A 17,637-nucleotide genomic window follows, 5' to 3' on the forward strand; every position below is an offset into this window, starting at 1 on the left:
TCTGGATAAACGCGCGACACCCAGCATCTGCCAATAGGCTGTGGAGGTGGATCTTGGCCACGCGCAGCGAGTAGAGCGTCTGCCATCCGTCGCACGTCGATAATATGGGGCGGAAAGCCTCGTCGATCTAGCTCTATGATCCATTGAACAAGAGACTGCTCTTCGACAGCTGATAGCTTGCGATTGACGGAGGCTGTCTCTGATCGTGGCTTGGTACCGCGGAGGCGTCGTCGGAGCGTTGTTCGTGGAGCGTCGTATAGCATAGCAGCTTGGCGCTGGCTTACAACACGTTTTTCTTAAAGCGCGCGAGATGCTAGAAGAACTCTACCTTCACGAGAAGTCTGTACAGAGCGTTGTTGTCGCGGCATAGTGGTGGTTGTGGAGAGTATCGCGTCAGGTTTGGTGGGGTGGGCCACTTACTGATGTGGGCCGCTTACTGATAAAACACGTTACTCGCATACATACTTAGGCGAGACAAACGCACAGTCTCCGCTGTTTGTAAGAGTGGAATGTCTTGGTTTCTTGGCATCCGGTGAAGTCAAATGTCACGTGCATCTAGGACTGCCACGTCCATGGTCTGGACCCTTTTGCTCATACAATGCTCCACATTACACTCCAACCCAAGACTGCAAAAACAAGCGAAGCCCTCAAGTTTACTTCCCGCGGAGCCCATATGAAGTGCCATCCATCGCCTGCATGCTCTTATCATGCTAAGCCCACGAAGCCAGTTCAAGCTGTCTTGGCCGAAATTGGGGCTGAAAGTGTGGGGTCGGCATGGCCATCTAAATATACCGAGTATCTTGTGTAAGAAGACTCGTAGCCAGTAAGCAACCATACCAATTGCTGCTTTCGTCCTAGGGCTTCCGAGTAGGCTGCCCATATTGCATGTCGCCTCTGCCCTCACTACCTGACAGCGCGCATGCCCAGCACTCGATATTATATATTATGCGGAGCTATCGTGCTTATCTACGGCAACCTGACTGTTCGAGGCACCTGGAGCGAGTGGAAGCCAGCCTTGGCGGCAAGGCTGACGAATGAACAACTGCCGTGTTTTCAGCTCTCAGCAGCCTTCAATTCAGCCCCAAACGGACGCATCCTCATCTAGGTATCGCGCTGTAATCCTTTACCACGCCTTTGGAGTAGGCGTCTTGTAGCTTATCGTGCTTGGGGGAGCAAGGCTGAGAAAAAATGGTTTGTTTAGTAACACGACTATTTCTTACATATTCATGTGGAGGCTAGGCCACTTGGTCGTCCCTACCTTGATTGTTTCGGGCTACTCTACAGAGGCGACTTTTTGTCTTAGTTCAAATTCATCATGGCGTACCAACAGCTACCCAAGCTGCAGCAAAACGTTCAAGTTGAACCACTGGATGAACGCTACAGCCCCCCGCCGCTGGCTCACCACAGTATGGAAGATGTGCGCAGCTTCGAATACGAGCAGCCAAGTCCACAGTCTAGTGAGCCACAAAGCATCAGGCACAAAGCGCACTGGAGCTCGTCGACCCATACTACTGCCGTCACTTCAGAGACATCTAGTCAACAGTCTTCTCGCAAGCCATCCCGTGCTCGCACCTGGGTATTCGAGATGATGGCTATTGCCGTTGCTCTGGGCGCTGTTGGCTCCATCATCGGAGTCGTATTTCGTTACAACGGACAAGCTTTACCAGACTAGCCTCATGATATCACACTCAACGCACTCATCGCTTTGTTGGCTACCTTTGCCAATGCCACCATGACAGTCTGTCTTTCAAGCGGCATCTCCCAAGCAAAGTGGATTAAATTCAAAAAAGCGCCTACGCCACTGTCAGATATGGAGGCGTTTGACGAAGCCAGTCGTGGCTCCTGGGGCGCTACCAAGCTACTTGTAACGGCTCGAGGAGGGTATGTCCATGCAGACCAAACATTCTGATCAATCACTGAAATGTTTTCACCCAGAATACTTGGTTCATTTGGTGCCATCGTTGCCATTGTCAGTCTCGCTCTCGGACCCTTTGCACAGCAAATCGCAACGTACAAAATCCGAACTGTTGAAAGTGATATTGGTGCCGCGATCCCTCGAGCCCTCAACTTCACTGGCGCCCTCCCGGGCAACACAACTATTAGTAAGGACCCTGGCTGTATGGCACGAGATATCCTACTGACACCCTACAGCCGGCTTTGTCCCTATTCTCCCCCTGAAGGCCGCCGTCTACAACGGGCTCTTCGCAGAGAACAACAGACCCGCAGCATCACTGCAATTCCAATGTCAAAGCGGCAACTGCGCATGGGAACCGTTCGAGTCCCTGGCCGTATGCCACGAATGCACCGACATCAGCAACCTCATCACGCGATACTGTCCGCCAGAGCTGGGTCTCTCCCCCAACATCTCCACGTGTGGCTGGCAAGTGCCGCAAGGCGCGCTGCTCAACACCAGCTCCGACGTCTTCAGCATGACGTCCTTTATCCCGTCTGCCTACGGCGACATGCCGTATTCCACCATGATCCGGCTCGTCTTCATAGGCACCGAGTCGTACGACCGCCCTGATGTTGTCAACCCCTGGGCCAAGCAATGCACGCTGCAAGCCTGCGTCAACACCATCTCCGCGGCGGTGATCAACGGTACGCACCAGGAGAACATCACGCATTCCGTCACAAACACCACTGTGCTCGACATGAGTTCTCCGGACCCCAATGCCGATTACGGCGTCTACATCCACGGCGAGTCCGATGACACTGCGTATCTGCTTGGTATGGGCGCCATGCTGAGTATCCGCGGCTGGTTCAGCGCCATCTTCACAAACGGCTCCGCAACACGCACTACCAGCGACTTCACGCGCAGCGTCACCGACCCGGATCGCGCTGTTGTCGTCAATCTCACCGTGGGCATCTCATCTGGAGAAACCTTCTTCGACACCGATATCCTGACGGCGTTTTACTGGAACTACTACGAGTACGCGGATGGGCTGAACATGCTGATGAGCGATCTCGCCGTGTCCATGACGACGGCGTTCCGCGGCTTCATGGGCGCGGTGCCCACAATGGGGAAGTCGATTACAGTGGAGTCGTATGTCCATGTACGATGGGGGTTCTCGGTGCTTCCGATTGCGGCGGTGCTGGCGACGCTGGTCTTTTTGATCACGGCCATGACAATGACGCACACGTCAGAGACCCAGGCTTGGAAGAGTAGTGCGCTAGTTTCGCTGTTCCATGGCTTGGATGCCCAGACGCGAGAGAGGTTTGGCGCCAAGGATAGTCTGAGTGAGAAGAGGAAACAGGCGCGTGGTATCAAGGTACAGTTGTATACCGATGATCGCAATGACACGTTGCTGCGGGCTGAGAAGGCGGCGTGCTAGTTTGGAGAAATGGTAACAGGGTAACGATGAAGAGGTGGTTCATTTTGTGATACGAGTCCATCTAGAGATATGGTTGAGCCTGCAATCTAAACTCTGCTTTCGTTCTCAATATCCTTGCTCTTTCTTCCATCGCTGCTATCATCGCTGACCGTGTCGCTGAGCAAGCCATCCCAGTCTTCATCTTCAACAGCATCTTCCTCCTCGCTTCCGGCATCTTTGTCCACTTTGACATTTACAAACAGAATCCACAGCCCGATATCGTAGGTGATCCTGCAGATACCCGACGCCAGGAACGCGAACCAGAAGTTATCACTGCCAGAGAGAAGACCGGTAATGGTTGGGCCCACGCTCATGGCGAGCGTGCGCAGCATACTCGTAATACCCATGACGCCTGTGCGCTCCTCTGGCTTGACGACTGCAGCAATGAAGGCTGTGCGCGGAGCTTGATCCATGCTATTGAGAGAAGCTCGGAAAAGCAACAGCCCGATTGTCCAGCCCACACCTGAGGGTAGGGGAATGAAAGCGCTGGCTATCGACGAAGGCAGATGCGTGAAGACCATGGTGTTGATGAGACCAATCTGTTTGGCTAGTGGTCCGGCGAAAATGGCGCCGATCGCGCAGAGAAACTGCGAGGCCGATGTGATATCTCCGAGTGTAGACTTGGAGACATCAAACTTTTGGTCGACATAGTAGTTCATCAGTGAGTAGGGTGTCATGCCATCCGCTAAGCTGTCGATGCCGAGAAGGATCCAGAGCTTGTACATGATTGACCGCGTGGGTTTCGAAATTTGGCTGAAGTAGCTCTGCTTTTTAGGCGATGGTGGAACTCTGAGATCTTCACGTCTTCTTGAAGTTTCATCGTCGTGATCAAAATTATCGGTGGTGCTTGGTGTCATGGCTTCCAGGAGAACTTCTTCCTCTTCGCCATCACCACCGCTTCGTCCTCGTTCTTTCATTTCAGCATGTTTCTCGCCAGCAGCCTCACATCTGCGGCTCAGGCCCAGACACAAGACGCTACCGAGTAAACCAAATGCTGCATATCCCCAGAAGAGAGCATGGTATGCTTTAGTGATGTTGCCACTGCTCTTCTCAAGAGCGTGCACTGTTCTTCCGGCAACCTCTGCTCCTATGGCTCCAGCCATGGTGGTCGCTGTTACATACCACGACAAGACATCACTCCTCGTCTTCTCGTCAGTCAACCCACTCAGGATACTCTCTTCGACCGCCCTGAACGGACCACAGTCAGCACCGGTGACGGAAATAATACCAAAGACGGCTGCGATCAAGAGGATCCAGAAGTTTTCCGAGAGAGCAAACGCGACACCCGAGCAAGCCATCATTACGCTGCCCATGAACAGAATCCTTCTTCTTCCTAGTTTATCTGCCACGAGGGTAAGCAGCAACGAAAGCATGACATCTCCGAGCAGCGTTAACGTCATGAAGATTCCGATCCTCGAGTCAGGAAATTCGAGCGAGGCGAAGAAGAGGGCCAGAATGAGACTGGGAATGCCGGCAGTGAACATGCGCAAGGAACGCAGTGTTATGATGATGTACGCATCTCGCCCTGTTGCATTGAGGGATTGAATACCAAGGAAGCGAGTAATGCGCGACATGACAGTGGGGGCCATGGTGGCAATCCTGGACTGTGTGCTGGTAGAGCGCACAACAGCCTGGATCAAGACGCCCGTAGTCGGTGAAAGTGTACAATTTCAATAAGCCTGAAACTGAAGCAACAAAAGGATGGGGAAGAAGAAGAAGAAGAAGAAGAAGAAGAAGAAGAAGAAAAGAAAGACTGCGGCTGACGAGATACTGGTGATTGCCTGCATGGTTAGTGTCGACGTTAGGCCCGGGACGGGTTTAAGGCGGGTCGCCAGCGAGCGGGCGTCTTCATGAGTCACAAGCGCGTGCTTAGCACGCATCTGCTTGCATCTTTTAGTATGTCTGGATCAGAAAAGTAGGCACCGGATATATTACCGGCACCGGTGTGTTCGCTACCATTATTGTTGAGCAGCGTCGGTGTTGCGCGGCCGGGGTGTAAGGAGGAGAAGAAGCCGCTAAAAGGTGGGGTAGTGGTACCCACGTCATTGATACACAACTTCATTGTTGATATAGAGTAAAAATCTATGCGAGAACACAACAAGCCGAGATAGAGAGCTAATGGATATATGATAAATGTGTAATATAGCAGGAAGAAGTAGCACCGGTACTATATCCTAGCAACTAAAACTGTATCCCTTTCCAGCAACGTCACGGGCTGTAGCAATGTTTATTCACACATTTCACAAATATTATCAAAATCCAAACTTTTTCTTCTCCACTAAGCTATGTGTCTCATGTACATGATGAAGCCCAGGTTTCCCGTATCCTCATATTTGCAATTTTGGAAATGATTGAATGCAGATATCGAAGAACCATAGAATGCAGTTTGATCCGACCATTTTGCTTTGTTTTGACCCGTGCTAGGAAATTCTGAAAACCATATATAAGAAAGATAAATACTTTTGGAGTAAGAGATCAGTAATAGTAGGGATAGAAAGGGGCTTCGGAAAGTCGCGTGCTGAATGCTGGGTGGCTATCTAATTGAGTAATTAGTGGGTGATTGCAAGAACGGGGGAGGATGAAGCTTACTCGTCGTCATCGTCGTCACCCTCCTCCTCCTCTTCGTCTTCTTCCTCTGACTCATCCCAAAGCCAGGGTAAATCCGTTAGTTCCACAGTGAATTTGAGACCTTTGTTGTTGTCCTCGAAGAGTTTGACCATGCAGTCACGCGCCTCCTGTGTAACCACTGCACGGTAGTCTTCAGTTGTTGTGGGGTGAAATTCGGTGATAATGACCAGCTGTACATTGCCTTGGGTGCATACTTTTGAAGATAAAAGCTGCTCGCTCAGTGCAAAACCAGATGAATTCGTACATGGACACAAAATCCAGTCGTTCTGGCTGGTGGCTGCGGGCAATACCGTAACCGTAGTTATGAACTGGATTTTTGAGACTGCCTGGAGCCGAGACGGCCCCAAGCGGTTGACCCATTCATTGACATATACGGCACGTGTAGCTGAGAACGTATTGAGGCTGTATAGCAACAACGCAGTCTCGCTATATATCTGGCGACAGACAGCAAGTAAGGGCGATAACTTTTGTTCTTTTGCGACTGCCGTGCCATAGTGATGTGCTATTATACGAAGCGTATCGAAAACGTGACCACCAAGGGCGTACGCGAAGATTATGTTGCGAATCTCAGCAGGTAGGCGTAGCAAAGGCGAGTCGCGCTGATTCTGCTGTGCCCTATAACCCCAACAATGAGATATTATTGGTATTAAACAAAATGCATGCACTTACATCTTGAAGTACTTGCCAGTCTTTCGCCCAACATCCAAGAGACCGTTGGCGTGGAACCGGACCTTCTTGTAACGACGCTTGGCGACTCCTGCTCCTGTGGATGCTGTCGTGGCATTCGAGGCCATGTTCTTTCTGTTTTTCGTAGCTTTCTGTGGCGACATGCTTGGGGTGGTGGGTGGTAAGTAGTGTGTGGAGTGTAGAGAAAGTGGAAAGTAGGTGGAAGAGATCTCGGAGCCGTTATATAGTTGAAATCCCACGCGACCGTGCAGCCAGGTAAAGGCAGCTTTGTTACTGGGTGAGAGAAAGTGACAAAGGAGTGATAATTGAATTCAGAGAGCTTGTAGCAAGTAAAAGACATCCGTTATCATGATTCCATCGTTTCCTGTACTAACTCCAATATCTCAGCCTGTTGTGAACTCTATGTCATGCAAAAGCCAGCCTGAACTCCAGAGAATTTCATGATCCTCAATACCACATCGCAAATCCTGCCCCAATATCAAAATACAGTCAATTTCAGTCCGTGGCCATCCCGGGTATTCAATGGCTAGGGCGCAGCCATGTGCATTGACGCTTATGGTGCCCGGCCATGTTACCATTACCGTTAACACGAATGACCTTATCCAGCACAATCATGTGACGAGGATACTCATTCAGCATCTTATCCGCAGTAATGGTCACGCTCAAAACGGCCATAGAACCTATATCGGTATCAGTCTAAGATAAATCAGTGCACTATACTTAGGACTTACGCATTATCATAGGCTATCAAGCTCACTCCCGTCCTTTCAACTCTTACATCAAACCATGTCTTGCCTGACAGATCCTTCACGTCATTGCGTACTTCATCCTCAGCTTCCTGCCTGGTAACCTGATCAATGGATACAGAGAAGATGCGCAGAGTCACCTCTTTCAGCCCGGGAAGATAAGATTGACCTTCTCGGCCTGCCAAATACACCAGTGCTCTAAATGCACCCCAGCTGGTCAAAGCATCGTCCTCAGAGATTTCGATTTGTAACTTAGTAATGAGCTTACGCTGGTGCCTCTTGAGGTTATTGAGAGTCTTCTTTATGTCGTCTTCAAGTCTCTCAAAGGAGAATATGCTCTCTCGCAGCGGGATTTCAGCAGCCTCCGCGTAGATTTGACGGCATACTCGCAGAAGAGAGATTCCTTTGGAAACATTGATCGAAGACCTGAGACAAAAAGATCTGGCAGATATCTCGCGTGGCCTATAGACCATTCCACCGAGCGCGAAATTCCATATCATGGTGCGGATCTATAGAGTCAGCATGTACTGCCTGTTCAATCCACACTCATTCTCGTACCTCAGCCGGCAGACGCAGAAGTGGCGATTGCTGATTTGCCTTGACACTGTTAAATGTTAGTTCCTTCTCCCAAACCACAGTAGCCATCCAAGTACTTACAGTTCTTTCTCCCCGCCCTTGGGTGTGACGTTAAGCAGGCCATTTCTGAACTTGTGGTATCCGCGTGCAGGCCGCTTCGCGACCTTGTCTTTGCTCTTCTTGTCGGCGGGAGCATTCTTTGACTTCGAGGTCTTGCCCCCAGTGGTAGTAGTGGTTGAGCGTGCCATAGTACTGTCGGCGGCGACTTGTTGGCGAGCGGGTTGATGTGGGAAACCACCGGAGGGAGTGGGATAGAGGACTAGGTGGGGTTTTTGTAGTGGGAGAGCGCAACAGAACGTCACTGGGGATGATGCCTGATTAGTGGGGCACCGTGCGTTGCACGGGGAAACAGGCACGGTGATGGTGAAGTGAAGTCTGATATCACGTCACCCAAGCAAACATCAGTGTGCTAGCCGTGCGCTGCTTAAGTCCCACTGTTAATGCAGAAGCTACGTATAATTTAAAGGGGCGAGGCAATATCTGCTGTTTTTCTCGTATTTATCGCTAATATCTTCTGAGAACTGACTACTACTACTACTACTACTACTACTACTACTACTACTACTACTACTACTACTACTACTACTTGTTGGTGCCTATTCAGCTGTGTTTAGGCACCACACCAAGTACAATCACTATATTCATCCATCCCATATCTTTTGTCGCATTTATCTTTGCTTTCATCTCCTCATGTTCGAGCTTATGGCGCTCGAGAGATAGGTGTAAATGTAGGGAAAAAGCACCTAAAAGCCGATAGACAAATTCTCACACAACAAGAACAAAAACAACAGATGTCTCGACTATTTTCCATCACTTCATATATAGCCTTGCGCCATATTTCGGCTTATACATCTCACAGCCTTTTCAATTTCCAAGCACAGCCAAACAGCATCTCGTTCTGCTCCAAGTAAGCCACGGAGTCAGGCCTGTATCCCGTGGTACATGTTCAGTCCTAGACATGACCAGTAATAGATTTTGCAGGAATCTCCTTGTGCAACGCCTTGATAACGGAGTTCTTTGTGTATTCTTCTTTCTTATCAGTGATCTTGATACGCTTGGTGTCGTGCTCAAGATTGCTGTCCCAGATGATTCGGATGTTGAGTTGAGATATATTGGCAATGGTCTTGAGAGGCGAGAGGGTAATTACGAGCCCATCTATAGCGTTCGTACCTGTATCTTGACTAATAAAACGCGAATATCTGTAAAGTTTACCCTGGCTGTGCAGGGTGATCAGACAATCGGATATCTCAAGACCAAGGTCAAGTTTGTCGAGCGAGGGTATTGCGTGCGGCAATAATAGCATTGCGCTTCGAATTTCGAGCAAAATTGCATGAAAAATGTCTAAGCCCTGGACCTGCGGGAGTTTTTCGACGATAGGTTGAAGATAACGAGGGTAGTCTGATATATGAGGAAGTTGTGTCTCGTCGGAATGAGGGAGGCTGTTGAAAAGCAGTTGGACTTGATTCATAAGGCTTGCCAATCTAACTCGTCGCAGGTAGATGTGTTTGATTCGCTCTCTGACCTCGATGGGGATCTGCTTGCGGAAGATCCTGAAAAGTTTCCGATACGGCTCGTGATCGCTGACGAAAACCCATCGGAATTGCAGACCAGTGAAATAGTATATGGCTGCAATGTACACGTCTTCCGGGTACCACCTCTTCAGGTCTGCCAAGAGGTCAAGGACTGGTGATTCAAGTGTCTGGCTATATTCATCCGCAAGCTTGATCTCGATGTCATTGGTGTCGCCGATTGCTATCTGATTGAAGACCATTTGTTTGAGCTCCAATGGCATTTTTTGAGCAAAAGCCTCGGGGAAAGTAAGAGCGCCTGACATCTTGATAGATACGGTCTCGACGAGATTGTTTTGATAAGTTGCGATACCGGATTCGATTGTCGGAGTTGTTGTTGGGTTTTCAGAATATTCGAGTGGGGGAAGCAGAAATAAATATATAGAAGGTTATAGATACACTAGAAAGTTGAAGCACGTGCGTATGGTGCGGAAATGAAGGTGAATCTGTTATTAGCGTCATGGGCTGCGCCAGTGAACGTTCACCAAATTGTCACAAAGCAGTGTCAAATCCAACAAGCGTCCATTCTTCCATGCAGTGAATATGGAAAAGGGAGACAACTTTGAACAAACACAATCTTATTCGTGAAGGGGTTTTTTAAATATATGTATGGAAGGGTTTTGTATAAGAATCCTAGGTTTGGTTGGGATTGCTAGGCAACTTGCAGAAGCTACTTTGCCGAACGGCGTCTATACCCATTAGAGGATACGTAGCACTGTCCTTCTAGTAACATATCAATCAAATTTTGCGTTATTTGAGTAGTCTCTCTAGTTGTATTCTGTAACTAAGAATAGGCTGCTAAGCTATATACAACATCCCCGAATGATAAATTCTGAACAGAAGAAGCCCAAGTTGATGAGACACCATCTCATCTACCTCATGAATAGGACCACCACGACCAAGTCCCAACACTTACAACTGGTACGCATGCTCGTTTCAGGCACATAAGACCGGCTGCCTAGTATCCAGATTAGTGTCCAGTTGCAAACAGCCAAGTTCAGCAGTCGAAAATCGGTGAAGAAAGTGCTCAGAGAGAAGATTTTCAACTCGCCATTGACAGGGCCAGACGAGTCGAGAGATCAGACCGCAAGAGCAAGTCTTTCACTCTCGTCTCAAGCCCAGCGCGCCGTCTCCGCCTAAGGATGACGATACGAAGTTTCATCATTGCATGTGGATTTGAGGAAAGGAAAAAAAGGGGGGAGGCTTACAGGTGGGTGTCAATACATGTGCTACCAGTATTGTTGCAAAGGATTGCACGGGGATGGATGTGACTTGACAACTTCATCCCCAAAAAAAGACGGCTACTGCCTGTGCCATCCAGCTCAATAATCCAGATCCAGGGCATCATCCTTCTGGACATCCGGTCCGTTCGCCTGGTGCCACGGGTCCCACTCATCACTCTCGTCATCACTGTAGCCGCTGTCAGCACCGTTGCGGCCGCTCCTTCGTCTGGGAAGGCCCTTCTGCAGCCTCACTTCTTTTCTTCTCTTCGCATATCTATCCCTCTTCCTCTTTGCCTTGGCCTTGCTCTTTGTACTAGTTGTCGCCCACTGCTGCTTATTCTGTGGGCCTTGCTCCTTAGTCTGCGCCTGTTGAGCACCATTCGTCGTATGTGCAGAGCCTTCTTGCGCAGCTGGAGTCACCTGCATTGGGCTGGCGACATCGAGGGACGGTTTTTCGGACAGAGATGTGCGCTCAACGGATTCGCCATTCTCTTTCTGCAACCGGCGTTTGCGAAGGATGGCTTGGATCTCCGAGTGTCGGAACATGGCGATTTGCTCATCAGTCAAGGTGCGCTTGGTGCCGTCGGGATAGTAGCCCAAGCCGTCATCTGCTTCATCATAGTATTCCTCTGTCGCTTCGGCATCATGCTGCACGCCATGAAGAACATATTGAGGCGTCGGCGCGTGAGGAAAATGCTGCGCGTGGAAAGCCAGGAGATCATCCTGACGCTATTAGCACAAACCTGCAGACCGAAACATCCACTGCACATACAATCGTGACTGTTGGAACCTGAAATTCCATATCCGTCATTGTCCGTGTGGCGAAGTGAGGCGATAAGAGACGCGCTCAAAGGCGCGGAATTTCACGTTGGCGAAGACATGAGTGCAGTGCAAGAGTGAAGGGGCCCCGAGCTCCCAAGAGGCGCCCGGCGATCATTCACGCGATCACGGGGTCTTGGCTTCACCGCGGCATGACGTGTGCGCCGCCGACTGCAACCGCCGCGTTCACAAACAAGAACATCGACAGCCTAATGCACCCCACCTAAAGCCACCATGAAGGCCCAATCTCTCTTCACATATCCTCTTGCAACCATCACCCTCATCTTCGCCTGTTCGGCCGAGTCCCGCCCCTTTGACAGCATCGTGCAGTCGCTCCACGCCATCACCGCGCAGTCGCCGCTTCGAGACTACATCATGAGCAAACCAGAGGGCCAGGTCTCTACGGGCGTCATCATATCCGATGTCATCGGCAAGACACAGGAAATCGCCATTTTCAGCGGCCTGACCAGGGACATCGACTCGGTGTCTGGGCGGCTCGACGACGCAGCCCAGAACGCCACGGTCCTCGCGCCTCACAACAGCGTCATGCGCGACTTGAAGCGCAAGCCCTGGGAAGACGCAGACGACTACAAGACGCTCGGCGACAACGCGTACGCCGGCGCCAGCGGAGAAGACCGCGCCCGCACCAACCTCGAGCGCTTCGTTCAGCGCCACATTGTACCCGAGAGTCCCTGGGAAGAGGGCAAGAAAGTCAAGACGCTTGCCGGCAACGAGGTCTGGTGGGAGTCCAAGGACGGTCAGAAAAAGGTACGTAGGTTTCTTAGCCCAAGCCCCCCGCCAGTCCCAGTAGTAGTCCCCCAGGCACTGCGTTGGAACTGCCCCACCATTACGCAGGCGGCTGTTCGTTTCCCCCCGCTTGGTTTCTGCACAAACATATTCGGTGCAACTGGCCAAACTTCCATCAATCAACCAAAACAATTGGTGAGATGGCCGAGTTGGTTATGGCGCCAGGTTAAGGTTATCTTAACATCATTATTCCTGGTCACGAAAGTGGCGTGGGTTCGAGTCCCACTCTCATCAGCATTCGTCTGGCAGCAGTCAGATATCCCAGGTTCTTTTTTTTCCTTCTTCGGGGTTGGAGTCGTCGTTTCCGCTGGGCGGGTCATTTGGCGTTCTTTTTTTTCTCGTTGTGGCGTTGCTCGGCGTTTTTGTCAAATCAGAAGCTAACAGCCATGTAGATCCAGCCTGCGAACATCGAAGTTACCAGTATCGCCGATAAGGTCTCCAACGGTGAGGTCTGGGTACTTGGAGGATCGCTTGTCTAGGCAAATTTCCACGAAGAATCAAGGCAGGTTCGAGATTATGATGATGAAATCAGGATGTTCTCTTTTCTTTTAGTCTTCAATTTCTCATAGATGGACTACAGTAATTATGGGGTGTTTGAACCATGAGCTTCGGGACACTCCGCTACTCTTATGTATTATTTCGACTGTTTATTTACTCCTTGCTCACTTTGTCATGATACCAATCTAGAATCTTGATCTCGATGTATGGCTACTGCTATAACTTTACAAAGCGTCCTTTCGAAAGTGGAGTATACTAATAGAAGCATCTTCTTATTGCAAGTATTCATTGTAGTTTTTCATTACGTTACAGTCAAGTCACACGCCCACAGAATTCCATCTTGCAGCACCCCTACGTGTCTACAACATCGGAGTCTCCTCCCTCTCCCCGATGATGTTGAGGAAAGCAGTGTGGACATGATCCGTCAGGTCACTGGCCTGCAGCGATCTGCCCTTTTCCTTGAAAGCCAACTTGGAGCACTCCCTTGTAATGCATGAGCCGCCGAATGCCGCAAGAGCCAGTGTCTCGCTCCTTGACATCTCAGTGCCAATATCCCAAATCTTGTCATGATATGCCTTCCGGTAGGCCAGCAGTGTCGCCAGACTACCTGTCAGAGTGTCACCCTGACCACCAGAGCGCTTCAAGCCGCCCTCACCATCCGAGACGAGTGTGTGTGTGCCGTTGGAAATGTAGTCCTTAGACCCCTTCTGAATAATGGTAACACCACCAAAGGCCTTGGACAGCTTGGAGCACAGTTCCGAAGGGTCTCCCTCGTCAACATTGACGCCCTTTGCCTTGGCTAGTCTACCAAACTCGACCACATTGGGTGTGAGAATGCACTCTTTGCAGCCTTCCACAAGCTCCGGTCGCGTCTGCGCTAGGTACAAACCATCTGCATCCAACACGAACGGAATACCCTGTTTCCTGGCCTCTTCGATGACTCTTGCGCAGGTGTCTTGCATGAGCTTATCACGGCCGAGACCGGGGCCGATGACGATGACATGGAGTCGTGATAGCATGCCAATGACTTCTGCACTGACGCTTTCGGCACTCTCAGATTGACCTAGGTTCTTGGATTGCCGCATGTACGGGTGTACCATCAGGTTAGGAGAGTAGGTCTTGATCACAGCGCCTGCACCTGGTTCACATATTACGTGAGACTAAAGCAACGTCAGCGATTCTCTCAGCCGGAAGATTGGTGATGGGTATGTACCATATCGCAACCTAGCTTTGCGGAAGCCATGGCTGAGAAGTAGGGTGCGCCAGTGTAATCTTCACTACCACCAATGACAGCTACCCGACCCAATTGACCTGGAATTGCACAATTAGAGACTGAGAAAACCATCAATTCAACCCATCGTACCCTTGTGGAAGCTCTCAAGCATTGGTGGTACCATATTGTACACCTTCTTGAGAAGATCTTTCCTTGATGCGCCGGCCATCTTGAGCTTTTCTTTCGTGGGTGGAATTGGATGTCGAATAATGGATTAAGATGAGAATTTGAGTGTTGTTGGAATGACGTTGTGAACTTTCCGGTTCGACGGTTTTGTTATGGAGCTCGACCCCAGACGTCATAATGATAGTGGGGCATTGAACGCGACGCGCCACCTAGGTGTACAGGACAACACATGCTGGAGGAGCGAGGTGTAATGTTCACAATCGCAAGCCATAAGCATATGCAAGCACCGAGGAACACGCGTATTACATCTGGGGGTTGATGATATTTATTTGTTCAATTTACTAAGACAGTTTTTACTCAATTGGCTGCCGTTTCTTACGGGAGCCGCCCATAAACGCGGACGAATGCCGCAAAAATAATCCCACGCCTCCGTTCTCGAGCCTCAATAACCATCATCACTCAGCTTGCTCCGCACAGAGATGACATGGTTGCCCGAATCTGTGTCAGCTATTACATGCCAGTACAATTACTCCATATGCGCGCTCCGTAGGCTTGCCCATCAAAGCCAGCAAAACCCACCGTGACACTGAAACAATATGTTCAAGCCACACTAAGATGCTTGTTGCGGGAATGGAAGAAAGAGCGTCCAGGCTCCCTTATTTACTCAGGCAACGTTGTTGTTTGAGCCACAACGACATCCATGGTTGCAACCTTCTCAGTCTCAGACCCAGCAGCGGCTTTATCGGCAGCCTCTTCGGATGCATCCTTGCCGGTTTCTGTGCTTGCCTCTGTCGTGGCGACGTCGCCATCCGCATCGGCTGCTTTTGTAGTTGCAGTTTCAGACGCAGCATCGTCTTTTTGTTGCTCTTCAGCGACCTTCTCTACAGCTGGTGCGGACTTGGCGGATTCAGACTTTTCGCGCTCTTCATTCTTGACACCGTTGGCACCAGCTGGTTCAGGATCGGATGCTAAAGCCCCGCTCCACTTGGTAAGAAGCTCAGTGGAACGCTTTTTGAAGGCAAAGTCCTCCTCCAGTGGGATCGTCTCAAGTTTCATGATAGCCCGGAGAACCTTGTGGACTTTGGTCTTCTTGATAACTTCGGCTTCAAGATCCTCATGGGCTTCAAGTTGCTTCAGATATTCAGACATGTTCGTCATGTCCTCATCCTTGGGTGCTTGGTCGCGCGACAGGAAGCCTTTCTGTAGACGGTGTCTGAGGTAGAGAACCTGCTTCTCGCGCTTCTGTAATCGCTCTTCTTCGGTCATGGGTGGCTCTTCGGGTACAGGAGGCTCCGCCTCTTCGCTGGCCTTCTTCTTGGACTTGGGCTCCTTCTTCGGCTTGGCGGCAGATGCTTCCTTCGGCGTCTTTGTTGTCAATTTGAGTTTTGTCTTGGGAGTCTTTGCAGGCTGTTACTCAGTTAGTCGACGCAGGTCAATTTGCAAATGCTATGCATACCTTTCCGCTCTCGGCATCGCTCTCGTCGTCCTTCTTGCGCTTCTTTGTGGCTTTGGCCTTCTTAGCGGACGGAGCGGCATCACCAGTGTCTTCCATGTCAACATCTTCCGAAGAGTCAACGGCTGTGCTCTTGCGCTTGGCAGCCTTTTCAGCCTTCTCCTTTTTCTGTTGCTGCTTCTGCTCGCGCTGCTCGAGATCTTCCTGCATCGCTGATTCATGGGCAGAAAGCATTTCCTTGAAGTATGCCAGATCGTGGCCCTCGGCAGCAATTTGGTATGCTTCCCAAAGAGCCTTGTTCCGTTTCCCTTGGTTGCCGGTCTCGACATCCTTCTTAACTTCTTCAAGGTCAAACGGCAACAAATCAGTGTTGACTTGCCACGCACTATTGACTTTGATTAGCAAAAACAACATATAAAGCGCACCACTGATGACTCACAATTCATTGGTACCCAGAAACATAATAGGGTATCGTCGGTCTTTGGCATTCTTGCCACCCTCAAGAAAGTCTTCTCGGTATGTTCCGTCAATGCGCCTAGCGCTGACAGGACGTTTGCTAAGAAGTGACTCGGGAAGCATCTCCTCATCACACACAATGACTGGCCATGGTTGGTAACCGCGCATAGCAACCATGTGCATGTCCCCAGGCGACACATTCAAGCGAAGCTCAGGAGCCTTCTTTGCCTTCTTAGCTGGTGTCTTCTTCTTGTGCTCAGGAATGCCAGCGGCTGCCTTGCGCTTGCCGTTTGCTACTTTCTTAGGCGCGGGGGTACCATTTGTCGCGGGCGCGTCAGAGGCAGGTGCAGCTTCTATGGAAATGTGTCAGTAAATGAAAGCAAACCACAAATTGTCGTTGTATCACCTCCATGAAGGAACGTTTTCTTTTACTTACCCGTATCGTCGCTAGCCGCAGTGGGCTCAGCCTGCGCATCAGCGGTGACATCATCTTTCGCGGCGGCATTCTCCTGGTTGTCTTTGTCGTCTGAGGCTAATAGGCAACCTTGTTAGCATGTCCTTTGTCAATTCATAGGCGATGGCGCTTTACCTTCAGTCACATCAGAGGCGGCTACGGCGCCGTCCTCAGCCGGCTTTGCCTCTGCAGCCGTAGACTCAGCGGCAGCATTCGTAGAGCGCGTCGCCTCCTCCGCAGGGTTTGTGGCATCCACAGCGACAGGCGATTTCACCTCCTCCGCCATTGTTCGAGTCGTCCTCACGCTTGTACGATGTCGTGTCGACGCGTAAGTAGTGCGCAGAATCGCGATTTACGTTGCCGACGTGTCGGGTGCGATAGTAAGACCGCGTGGTTGATGGCTGGCAGCGCGGATTGATGGTGCGCGGTGGGTGAGGTGGCTGGGTCGTATTTGTGGTGATGTGGGGAGGGCGAGAGAGAAGAGATCGGAGACGCAACTCTTCAACTTTCCAGCGACGCCAGGCGCAGCACGTGACGTCCGTCGGTCTACGCGCTACAGGCGCGCTACGGGATTGGAAAATTTTCGAGGTGGTTCACTGCCGCGCCTTTATGCAGCGACCTTGTTTTGGTAACGTTGCAGTGAGTGTATGGCGCGTTCGCTGTGTTGTGGGGTTTGCTCTTGCTGCCATCGCCGCCTTCCAAGGTTTGGCGGGATGATGAGTTGGGTCCGTGCTGGAGGACTGAGCTGCTGCGTCTTCAGCCAGACACGGCACAGTCACAGCCCAATGACAAGGCTCGCAGGTGATTCGAATGCGACGAGCCTTCTCCATCGATACAGGTCCCTCGATTGGTGTCTTGTGTCCTTGCTCAGCTGCAATGGACAGTCGATTAG

The 17,637-nt window shown here is 50.7% G+C and overlaps 9 protein-coding genes and 1 non-coding gene across 10 annotated transcripts; 3 read left to right on the plus strand and 7 right to left on the minus strand.

Annotated features, from left to right (window-relative positions):
• Positions 1-1,315: 1,315 nt before the first annotated feature.
• Positions 1,316-1,672, plus strand: SETTUDRAFT_27128 (uncharacterized protein; the record flags this gene model as incomplete). Its single annotated transcript, XM_008025117.1, has 1 exon — positions 1,316-1,672. One exon carries the CDS (start codon positions 1,316-1,318, stop codon positions 1,670-1,672), a length of 357 nt encoding a protein of 118 aa, XP_008023308.1.
• Positions 1,673-2,918: 1,246 nt separating this feature from the next.
• SETTUDRAFT_168274 (uncharacterized protein) lies at positions 2,919-5,014 on the minus strand. Its single transcript, XM_008025483.1, has one exon. It carries the CDS (start codon positions 4,943-4,945, stop codon positions 3,419-3,421), a length of 1,527 nt encoding a protein of 508 aa, XP_008023674.1. The 5' UTR covers positions 4,946-5,014; the 3' UTR covers positions 2,919-3,418.
• A 942-nt stretch (positions 5,015-5,956) lies between these two features.
• On the minus strand, positions 5,957-6,829 carry SETTUDRAFT_27131 (uncharacterized protein; the record flags this gene model as incomplete). Its single annotated transcript, XM_008025118.1, has 2 exons — positions 5,957-6,614; positions 6,669-6,829. 2 exons carry the CDS (start codon positions 6,827-6,829, stop codon positions 5,957-5,959), a joined length of 819 nt encoding a protein of 272 aa, XP_008023309.1.
• Positions 6,830-7,413: 584 nt separating this feature from the next.
• On the minus strand, positions 7,414-8,256 carry SETTUDRAFT_106093 (uncharacterized protein; the record flags this gene model as incomplete). Its single annotated transcript, XM_008025484.1, has 3 exons — positions 7,414-7,941; positions 7,991-8,036; positions 8,090-8,256. 3 exons carry the CDS (start codon positions 8,254-8,256, stop codon positions 7,414-7,416), a joined length of 741 nt encoding a protein of 246 aa, XP_008023675.1.
• A 764-nt stretch (positions 8,257-9,020) lies between these two features.
• Positions 9,021-9,902, minus strand: SETTUDRAFT_38383 (uncharacterized protein; the record flags this gene model as incomplete). Its single annotated transcript, XM_008025156.1, has 1 exon — positions 9,021-9,902. One exon carries the CDS (start codon positions 9,900-9,902, stop codon positions 9,021-9,023), a length of 882 nt encoding a protein of 293 aa, XP_008023347.1.
• Positions 9,903-10,958: 1,056 nt separating this feature from the next.
• Positions 10,959-11,670, minus strand: SETTUDRAFT_160231 (uncharacterized protein; the record flags this gene model as incomplete). Its single annotated transcript, XM_008025485.1, has 2 exons — positions 10,959-11,582; positions 11,632-11,670. The coding sequence occupies 2 exons, from the start codon at positions 11,668-11,670 to the stop codon at positions 10,959-10,961; spliced, it is 663 nt and encodes a 220-aa protein (XP_008023676.1).
• Positions 11,671-11,912: 242 nt separating this feature from the next.
• SETTUDRAFT_27135 (uncharacterized protein) lies at positions 11,913-12,964 on the plus strand (the record flags this gene model as incomplete). The annotated part of the gene is made up of 2 exons (XM_008025119.1): positions 11,913-12,446; positions 12,878-12,964. 2 exons carry the CDS (start codon positions 11,913-11,915, stop codon positions 12,962-12,964), a joined length of 621 nt encoding a protein of 206 aa, XP_008023310.1.
• Positions 12,620-12,719, plus strand: SETTUDRAFT_t118. The gene has a single exon. It is a non-coding gene; the product is annotated as a tRNA-Leu (tRNA).
• A 295-nt stretch (positions 12,965-13,259) lies between the features above and the next one.
• Positions 13,260-14,425, minus strand: SETTUDRAFT_129056 (uncharacterized protein; the record flags this gene model as incomplete). Its single annotated transcript, XM_008025486.1, has 3 exons — positions 13,260-14,143; positions 14,197-14,294; positions 14,347-14,425. 3 exons carry the CDS (start codon positions 14,423-14,425, stop codon positions 13,343-13,345), a joined length of 978 nt encoding a protein of 325 aa, XP_008023677.1. The 3' UTR covers positions 13,260-13,342.
• Positions 14,426-15,042: 617 nt separating this feature from the next.
• SETTUDRAFT_160234 (uncharacterized protein) lies at positions 15,043-17,031 on the minus strand (the record flags this gene model as incomplete). Its single annotated transcript, XM_008025487.1, has 5 exons — positions 15,043-15,789; positions 15,839-16,220; positions 16,275-16,644; positions 16,728-16,823; positions 16,881-17,031. The coding sequence occupies 5 exons, from the start codon at positions 17,029-17,031 to the stop codon at positions 15,043-15,045; spliced, it is 1,746 nt and encodes a 581-aa protein (XP_008023678.1).
• Positions 17,032-17,637: the final 606 nt, after the last annotated feature.

Source organism: Exserohilum turcica (assembly GCF_000359705.1).
Source record: "Exserohilum turcica Et28A unplaced genomic scaffold SETTUscaffold_14, whole genome shotgun sequence".
NCBI classification, from domain to species: Eukaryota; Fungi; Ascomycota; class Dothideomycetes; order Pleosporales; family Pleosporaceae; genus Exserohilum; species Exserohilum turcicum.

Excerpts from the sequence above, each read along its gene's own strand:
- SETTUDRAFT_168274 (XM_008025483.1), bottom strand. The coding sequence starts at position 4,945 with ATGTCGCGCATTACTCGCTTCCTTGGTATTCAATCCCTCAATGCAACA.